This window comes from Nymphaea colorata, chromosome 11 (assembly GCF_008831285.2).
Source record: "Nymphaea colorata isolate Beijing-Zhang1983 chromosome 11, ASM883128v2, whole genome shotgun sequence".
NCBI classification, from domain to species: Eukaryota; Viridiplantae; Streptophyta; class Magnoliopsida; order Nymphaeales; family Nymphaeaceae; genus Nymphaea; species Nymphaea colorata.
In genome coordinates, this window is record NC_045148.1 from 911098 (window position 1) to 921367 (window position 10270).

General features: G+C 37.2%; 1 protein-coding gene across 2 annotated transcripts; it reads right to left on the bottom strand.

Moving 5' to 3' along the window:
• Positions 1 to 466: 466 nt before the first annotated feature.
• On the bottom strand, positions 467 to 9399 carry LOC116264880 (glycosyltransferase BC10-like). 2 transcript variants are annotated; one of them, XM_031645322.2, is made up of 11 exons: positions 9132 to 9399; positions 6255 to 6666; positions 5474 to 5572; positions 4150 to 4250; positions 3990 to 4061; positions 2940 to 3030; positions 2431 to 2511; positions 1554 to 1613; positions 1318 to 1440; positions 1186 to 1224; positions 467 to 911 (listed from the first exon to the last, which is right to left on the bottom strand). In XM_031645322.2, the coding sequence occupies exons 2-11, from the start codon at positions 6585 to 6587 to the stop codon at positions 780 to 782; spliced, it is 1131 nt and encodes a 376-aa protein (XP_031501182.1). In that variant the 5' UTR covers positions 6588 to 6666; positions 9132 to 9399; the 3' UTR covers positions 467 to 779. The 2 variants fall into 2 exon arrangements, with proteins under 2 accessions (XP_031501182.1, XP_049936615.1); XM_050080658.1 differs by having other exon boundaries at positions 1186 to 1440.
• Between the last annotated feature and the right edge of the window lie 871 nt (positions 9400 to 10270).

Below are 10270 nucleotides of genomic sequence, written 5' to 3' on the forward strand. Positions count from 1 at the left end.
TTCATGAGACTACCATCGGACCTGGAATCTAAGCTCAGGTTGGAGAACATAGCTGAATCCACAAGTGATTATTTCTTACTTACCTGATGAAAGACACGAGTTAAAATCATACGATGGTTAGCTAACCTTTACAACATTAAAACTGCTTGTTAGTTCCAGCGGAACACCCTTTCCAATTGAGTCTCATGTGCCAACCAGCGACTAAGTATTCAACTGCTGCATTTCTCAGCAGATTGCCCCTGAGATTAGAACGACAATTACGATTAAAATATATGTAAAAGTAGCCCGCACTGTTTGTGAAAAGAACAGAGGGAAACTAAAAAGAGATTGAATTGAAGAGAAGAGCTGTGATCTCCGAAACATGCACACACACACACACACACACACATATATATATATACATTGACAAAAAAACTAATTCCATCATGTTTGTGAACGGATAACATAGAGGAAGATACCAAGAACAGAACAAAATAGAGATTTACAATTTCAATTAATCCTGGTTTAGCAAGAATCAAGTATTCCAATAACATACCAATGAATGCCCAAAATTTCTTATTTTAACATGTTATGGGGGAGAAAACAAAACAGCTAAAAAATTAGCCTCTCAGGTAGCCTGCATATGTGGCGTGAGTATGTTGCAGCTGGACTCCAGTGGGGCTTCCGGTTGGCATCGAGGTCGCTTCTATGATCAGGGCAAATCCAATTTACAAATGCAGAACATAGAAGCTGCATCAGAAGCCCAAGAATGGTTTAAAGAATATTGGGAGTGACCAAATTTAACTAGCTTCAGTATAATTAGAGAAAATCTCAAGTAAATTGCCCAATGTCTCTGGAAAGAACTTCCTTGCGAATAAATAACATGGCCGCCCCACACCATTCCATAAGCATGGCTGTTTAGTTCTGACTTTCTGAAAGAATAAAACAAAAGACTGTCAATACTAGAAGACGTCCACACAATTACATGTAAACAAGAAATACACTTTCAAGAGTTTGGAAGGTTCTAGAAGTCTAATTAGTCACACGCCTTAGGGTGGCTGCATTTTGTGGTTTATGGTTTCAGACAGATCACTAGGTCAGACATATGAGAAGAAATATTAGAAACTTTATCTGTTGATAAAACTTTCAGGCACCGCCTAAGAATGTGATTGTCAATCTGCTTAAAAACTATAAAGCAACACATACCTTCTCATCACTTGAAACATGTGTACTCTCATCAATGGACTGTGGAAGAAAGAACAACATTAAAATGTCAACATCAACAAGATGAGAGCAAATAACATTACGGGAAAAGTTATGCATAAAGACAAATAATACCGTGATATTCTTCAGCAGCTCATAATTAACATCCTGTGCCCTGTACATTTTGGGATGCCATTTACCTTCAGACCAGTCAACATGTGTCACAGACCAATTTGATATTCCACCAGGGTCCACCAACTGCAAGCCCAATGTAGAAAGTCAAATATTCCACTGAAATGGGGTAGTTTTGCAAATTTAAATAGAATAAATTTATCTAGCAAGGACAAAAGAGGGTTGTTGAATGAGCTGACATGGAAAAATGTTGGCAAATAATGCTCATCGGCATAGCAATTATGGCCATCAACACCAGGCTGCAATATTAACAGAAAATCTTATTAGAATCATGATATTATTTCACAAAATATATATCCAACCATCAAATATGTGTCAATGCCAAGACTGAAAAGTGAAAAGTAACATATTACTTGCTCAATTCAGTAGCAACTCAAAAATGAGAACATGATTATAACCAAAAGTGCAAAACTCATTCCTCTTTCACAAAGTTGCTATCACACGCCTCAACTAACTTCAGTACACAAAAGACAATCACATACACGGTCCAACTTAATTAGCTGAATATATGAAACTAGTGAAGGAAAAAATCTGAGTACTACTGGCTCCTTGTCAAATCTTATTCATCAGAGTAAGGACCATTACGTTGATGGGATCAATGGTTTTCAGGAAGCAGGAAACCCCAACAGATTAAATTATGCTAATATTACCATAACAACCATTTTTGCTCATTTTTTGAACTCCATACTACTGCAAGAGTGCTTTGGGACAATTGTTGCAACCCTGATGTTTGTGCATCTGAAAACATGTTAGAAAGACGATAGAGATGCCACCAGAACCAAAATTTTAAACCATGAAAATTTCAAGATAACACAACAGCAACTAACACCAACATCAATGCCCATGTCAAGGCAACCCTATGTGGCGGCCAATGATTGCAAGGGAAATCCAAGAATTATGGGTTCATTTTTCATAGTACATTATTTCATGACTTTGTGAACGCAATCAAACTCAAGTTTACAAGCCAAATATAAAATGAACTAATAAACTTCAGTTATGCTTGAGATCTGCTAGTAGCAATACAGAAACAGACTTTGACATAAGTCAGTCAAATACCATGCAAAATTGCTTGAATTTTGAATAGTACAGGTTGTCAGCTATGACTATCAGTGCATGCTGTCTCTTCATTGTAAACCACTGCAACAGAAAAGAAGAAAGTTACCGTGCAGTCTCCATGCTCAACCAAATTATAGTTGCAAGACTAACTAGCCATGCTAAATGTTAACATCCAGGAAAAACGATCAACTCAAAATCAAGAGTTTCTTTTTCCATGTGTACAATGTCAAATCTGTACCCCTATAGTTAGCTTATAACATAAAACTTAAGTAATCTTGAAAACATACAGAAAAGAATCAAAGATCATATAATTTTTTATGACTTGATTTTTTTTTTCTCGCCTGTCAACATATGTTCCTTTCCCCTTAAGCACTTCCATTTTTTCGTATATTAAGGTGCCGCTCTAAGGAGTGGGGAATATGGACTAATATGAGCAAAAGAACCGTAAAAGCTTGTAGTAGGAGGGTAAACCATCAACTCACTTAAATTGATTTTGATGAAACTAGTACCTGTGCACCCTTCCTCCAATCCTCCTTTTCAATTTCTGGTCCCATATGAGTTGAATACCTTCCTGTTCCATGTGGACCAGGATCATCAAAGCTGAAACAAATTTAAGGCAAAGGAGAAAATAAAAAGATGAGTACCAAAAAATACGCCATCTAAATTTTCCAAAATACTTAATCAAAAAAGCAGAAATGAAAAATGGAATTCATGTCTGCTTTTAAAATAAAATGGACCCCAACAATGAGTGGCCAATCTAATATCTGCTTCTATTTATTCTTTACTACAAAAGACGCTTTATGGTTCACACTTTGGATGTTCACATCACTTTCAAACTGTAACATTTAATATCAGAGATTATTTTCATGTGTTATGTTGTTGAAGAGGTGGGCCATAACATCATTTTTCACCTCCTCGTATGATCATCTGTGTGTTATAAGTACAGAAAGCATATAGAGATTGATCATCATTTTACCAATAGATCATACTTCAAGGTGACTGGTTCTCAAAGATAGGGTAGACTTGGTCACCAGATTATCGATGTGTTTGTCAAGGTATAGCACTATTTACTTTTTCTTGTCGACAAACTTGTGATAGTTCCTCTAAGCCCTCTTAACTTTGATGAAAGTGAAGAAGGGTTAGAAAAGTTTAACTTTGAACTCAGAAATAATGAGCATTCTACTTGCTTCTGTCACGGTGGACATAAAATCCTCCTCTACAGTTCTTCTAGTCATTAGGTGCTTCGTTTCAAGTACCTACTCTCCATCAAATAACACAGACATTTCAGTCCAACTTGTAAAAAGAAACCAGTAAATTAGACAGCCCAACGCGCATCTTTGTCCAACTGAAATAACCAAAGGAGGACCACCACCTATATGAATTACACTAGAAAGTCTCCTGCTTCTATTTCCTGTCTGCTTCTCTTTCCTAAACCTAATATTTATAATCCGTTAATCAGAAAGTTCCTGGTACAATAATGGCATAGGCAAATAATAGAGAAATGTCAGAATCAAAAAAGGAAATTTTCATTGAGCACTGGAAACTGATATTCATCTTACCAGTCAATAAAACTGATGTTTGTGTGAATAAGGTACCTATATATGTAGTCAAAGTTATGCAGTGGCACACAGCTGCAGCAAATATGAGAGTACTGTCATACTTTTATAAGTGATTCACAAAGTATTAAAAAGGATATGGAAAGTGATAAAAAAACAAAACCTATCAGAAAGCAAAACAAAATGTTGGTTGTCAGGATCTTGAAGGGCACTTGCTAGAAGCCTCCTTTCTGCATCAACCATTGAAATTTGGCCCCAGTCAACCTGCACTATATTGTCTATGTTACTAAGATGCATATAGCATTTAATATTCCAAGCATATCCAACAATGCACATGCTAGTAAAGAAATGTGTCTTTCTCAGCCTGACATTATCATGCTTCCAAACCAACAGGAGATCTGTGTCCTCGTAATTTGCAAAACCAATATGACATGTCCAAGGTAAATCAAACCATTTACTTCCATACTTTTGCATAAAAGACATCAAATAAAATAACAAATAAATCCTTAACCTGTTATCCCACAAACATATAGTCCAAAAATAAAACCCAGTTTAGATCATCATACAAATGGATCATGACATAGAACTAGATGTCTGTTTAGTGAGGATTAGTCTTTTTGAGATATAGAAAGTTTCTTGTCCAATTTGATTTATTTGTACTTGCTAGAATAATTAGTTAACTTAATTGTTACTTAAACAAATAATCAATATTCTAGATAGATTTGATGTACCAAGCATGGCTTTCTTCTCCAACTCTTGAGCTTGACATTAAAAAGTTCAAGGATAGATTCTAAAATAGCGGTAGACGACCAAGAAATTAACAAACTTCAGTTTAAAATAGATGAAGTACCTAAATATGCTGCAAAATAATGATGGCAAAGCAAAATTATTGGATGTGAAGTAGGGCAAGATGAGGGTGGATGTATGTATAGTGAATTATCCAAACGTTGTTCAACCAACAACTTCTTTCTTCTCACCCCCAAAATTCATCTTCTCCTTTACTGTATGTGTGGTTCAATATATGCATATAGCCATAAACAATTGCACATAATTATGCATTAGCTATGTAGTACATCCCTTTATTATCCTCTATGTGTGTCTGCGCACACACTCCTGTGTGGTTATATGGGCATGCACACACATATTCCTGTAAGGTTATACATGTTACCATGCCATATTTTGCGTGTGTACCCATCTCCATATGCATGTGCACGAGATTATGCAGCTGTGTATCATCATTCATGAATTAAGCAACTCACGAAGATGACCTGGTAGGCTTGCAAGGTGTAAAATTCCAAACCTGCAAATAATGGAATTATCTGCAAATCGCCCGGTTACATTTTTCAAAATCGGTAAAGATTTTTCTAAAAGCGGATAAAACCATCATACAACAACAGTATATCAAGTCCATATAAATGGAGAATGCATAAGGAACTGATAATCCAATGGTACTACACAAAGGAAAGTTTGCCTGAAAGAAGTTATACCTTGTCACTTCGAATTTCTCGTTCCATAAACAAGGAACTCTGATGCTCGGGTTTTCTCTTAGATGCATGCACATAGATTGAGTACCTGTCTTCATGGCCCTAAGGTACAAACGTGAACAAGGAGAAGAAATGGACCATGGTTAGTGAAAAAGGTAAAACATTTAATAACCATTTGTACGTTAACATTCACCATAGCCAACATGCAGTTTCTATTGCCCACAGAAAATGCATTACAAAAATCTCACAGAATTGTAATCAAGTTACTAATAGATGCTCCTTTCGATTGACATGGTTTATTCACAGAGATGAAATGTTTATTAAAATTTGAAAGACATGAGATCCAATACTCCCAAAAATAATTAGCTCAACCTTTAGCATCCAGGACCAGTAGAATAAGTCTTATCATCACGACCTTTCATGGAAAAAAAATCATACGGGGAAGTGAATGAACATGTAAGTTCTCTCTATTTGTGAACAGTAATTGAACAAAACCTCGTAAAGAAAACCAGCTACTACATGAACTAGAGGTAGAGTTATACACATTCAGACAGAACCTCAGCAAAAGCTCTGACATGCTCACATGAAACAAGCAATTACTTAAGATTAACTCCCCATGTGAATAATCAGCATAGTGCACCACTAAGCCAAAGACATGATGTGGCTTCATATTAAATCACAGAGCTGAACACATTCTCAAAGAAGTGTGACCTATAAAGAGAATTGACAGAAACGAGAAATAAAGAAGTCGGAAACTAAGAATAAGGTAAGACGATCTACTTACAAGAAAGAATTTCTCCCAAAGTTTTTCAAAAGGTAGTGAACCCGGCGTCAAAAACATGAAGGCAACTTTGGGATTCTTGGATTGAACTTGAGGCATCTTAAGTATATCATTAATGACAGTACGAGATGCAATCTCCTCATCAGTATAAACTCTCTTACGAACGGGCTGAACATTTTGCCCAAAAGGATGGCACACGGTTGAGGCGAAGAAGTAACAAGCTGCGTAGCGGCGAGGAGGATAAATATAAGCACCTATCAGGGAGACACACACCATAGTAACTAAGACAATAATCCATAGAGGCTGTTTAGATGATCTATTCCGTGGTGCTTGCATATTTCAATCCCTTTCCGCCAAGTCCTTCAAGTCTACATTTAAAGATGCATCATCAAGGCTTTACACAGAACCTCCAGCCCTGTCATCATTTTAGATAAATTTAATGCAGAAAGTATAATTCTCATCAAAATTTAGATTTTAATGAAGTGCAATGACAATTCAGTGAAGCCAATATAATCCAAAATGTAAAATATTATGGATCCCCAAACAATCAGAAATACAGATAAAGAATGAAGAAAAGCAGCTGGGGCCCAAAATTTTTATTTGCCTTGGCTATGGTACCTTTAGACAAATCCCTGTTTACATGTCAGTAGATTCTTCTGTCATACTGAAGCAAAAGCAGATATTCTACGACCACAAAAAAGGGATATGTGGCCCCTAAAATGCATTATAGTCACTTAATGGGTGCAGCAGAATGATAATTGGCTTTATCTGTTTCTTTTCTACTTTCTGACCAAAATAATTATGTGTTTGTTATCTTTTGCTTTTAAAATTCTCATCACCTATGTCACAATGATACAACACTTTTGGTCCCATTCTGTATCTTCTTACATATAAATTCAACATGACACTTAATAAGAAAGGTTGTTCCCCCATATCTTTCAACATATCTCTATGATATAGGTCACCAGCTACATTATACTTCAGGTTGAACAGTTTAACTTAGTTTTACTAGATTGCTGCTTCTAAATCAAGAATTTGAATTAGTATTCAAGAGTGTCTACTATCTTTTCAATGCTCTATATTGACAATACATATGTATACATACTTATAAGTTATCAACATGCTAATGTGCATACAGCAAGTGACCCCCCAATTTCAGATAGTTGTTGTAGCTTACCAAGTGTATTGTGATTGCATATATATACATGTTACATAGTCTTGGAAACTAGAATTCAAGAATGCTTGAGAAAAAGGAGTGCCAACTTGGAAGCTACTGTTACGTCTGCTACCCAACGTGGAAAAATATTTGCTTCCAGGAACCCCAAAATATGTCACTCGTAACACTTTAAACCTCCATTAGCCCACTGTGTAAAATTCCTTCCACTAGGGCCACCTTGGTTTTCAGGATGTGGGAGGCAGTAAGAAACCAGGAGATGGTGGTTTGCTTGCTAGAAAACAATTTAAAGGAGCATCCCAATGAAGTCTACAGAGTACAGACTACCATCATTTCTACCACTAGTAAAAGTTGACCTACTCATTTGTGCTATGAGTAAATTGGCTCAAGCCTGACCTCATATAACCTTCCATGATATCTTTAGAGCTAAAACTGATAAGTTTATCAGTTTCCAAAAATGTTCAAGCATAATATGTGTATAGGCAGCTTGTTCTTTGGAGAGAATAAATTAAGCATGAGTACGATGGCATTTAACTAACAACTTTACAAACTGCTACCACATTAAAGGTCATGATCATTCTTCAATGCAATGAAGCACGATTGTGGTGATACACGAGATGTAGTTGATCCATTAGGACGATAAATCATGCTTGGTGCAATGCTAATGCATTTGCTCATCATAATACATGGAGGTAGACCAGAGAATCACGATCGAAATTTACAAATAAACATAAAGATACCCACAAGAAAAAACGTACCATTACACTTCTAAGCTATAGCTCATCAGTATAACCAAACATGCTCCTTTGTTAATGCCAGTTAAAGTGTTCATCAGTATCTATAAAGCATAGAATAAGAATTTGCAATTGTCCAACTATGAGTTTGAGATTGATGTCCAACGGACACTTCAACTTTCAACAACTCCATTAAAAGGTCGATATGTAGAATAGAAATACTGCGAGGCTGCGACCTTTAGCACTTGATCAAATTTTTAGTCCACTCATAATTCTATTGTGCAAATCGTGGTACCTTTCACCTACATGTTGATCAATTTTGATCATTGTGATGACCAGCAAATAATCTAGCAGTCACCCAGGGAAATCCATATGAGAGTGCGCATCATATCTTGCATCATTTCAAAAAAAAAAAGAAGAAAACAAGTCGCATTGGAAAGAGCAAATCGGAAATAACAAACGTTTCACCAAACTTTACGAGCAGAAAAATTTCTGATAGAAGGGAGAAAGACGGTAAACAGACGGTTGCTGCAAAGACGAACATCAAAGTAAAATCTATCAAATATCAGCATCGTCGGAAGTTTTCAGCTGCTCAACGCATCGAAACCTTCCGAAGCTCAAGCACACGGTCGGCCATAACATTGGAAAGCAGAAGGAAGCAAGAAAAAACAGAAAAGTACACAAACTCCTTCGTCTCACATTTCCTACGATCCTAACACAGATCTGACCTGACGCTACAGCTGACAAAAAGGAAAAACCAGCAGAATTGGAAATCTAGCACCTAAATCCCATACAAAAAACGCACACTCGACCTGCTCCAGCTCCCATTCCCCCAGGCACTCGCAAAAACTCCTCTTTTCCGCACAGCCCTCCTCCAGCTTCCCCCGATCAATCCAAACACGAGCACCAGAAAACAACCGCATGACGGCATGAGAGAAATAAAGAAACCAGAAACAAAGACGCAACACTTACGCGAAGAAGAGCGGGCACAGAGGAAGACGAACAGGCAACGCAGAGCGAACGCGCGAGAGAGAAACAGAGAGAGAGAGATCCGGAATGATGAAAAAAGACAGCCTTCTCTCGTTCCTGGAAAATAGGCCTAAGATCTGAGGGAGGAAAAATTCCTTCCCTTTCAAAATTTTCCCTTCCCTTTTTATTATTTCTGCATCGCTCGCGCCCTCTCTCTCCAACAGAGCGTTTCGAGGCGGGCGCTCCCTCCAACGGGGAAAGGTGAAAAACAAAATTCTGAAGATTTCGCGTCCCACTGGCCAGTGGTAGTAAAAAAGCAATATTTTCAGACAGGCCCATGCCTTTCAGCATTATTCTTTACCTTTGTTTCGATAATAAGGGTAATTTCACGGACACAGGATCATTCTTTTAAGAAATTACCGGTTGAGACACTTGTAGAACAGTTTTGATAACAACCACCAATCTCAGATTCACCCTCCGTTCAAACTCCGGACTTCTATTTTGTCAATATCCCATTGGATCCAGTAAGGCATGCCAAATCCAGTTAATGCTTAGATCCGAACTTCGTAAAGATTTTTCTAATCAACCTACTTAATATTTAATCTAGATTTAGATGGATCACCTTGGCTTGAAGTCTTATCAAAATATTTATATCCTTATGCCACATAACTCAAATGAGGCATGTCAACTGATCGGATTCAAATTAGATGTACCATTTCCGATATCCAATTTACCATATATTCACACATTTATACTATATCTTAATTCAATTTTTAAATTTACAATCCAAACCCGACTTTTATTTTCATGTTTGAACCCGAAGCTTCACAACCAAATCCAAACACCAGCTGAGTCGAGCCCGAGTTCGATCAACTCCAGCTCGGCTGCTCGACTAATGAAACCTCGAGCTCGACTCAATTAAGGCTCGACAAACTCGTAAACTCATTTGAATATATCGACTTGATTAAGGCTCGAGAAACTCATTTGAGGCTCGAGCTCGACTCGAGATTTACTTGTTGAGCTCGAACTCAATCGATTATTTGAACGAGTCGATTCATGAACTTGAGCTCGACTCGTTAAGCAAATGACTCGGCTTGAACTCGTTCACGACTCGTTTTTGTTTTTCACCCCTAACGTAGTAA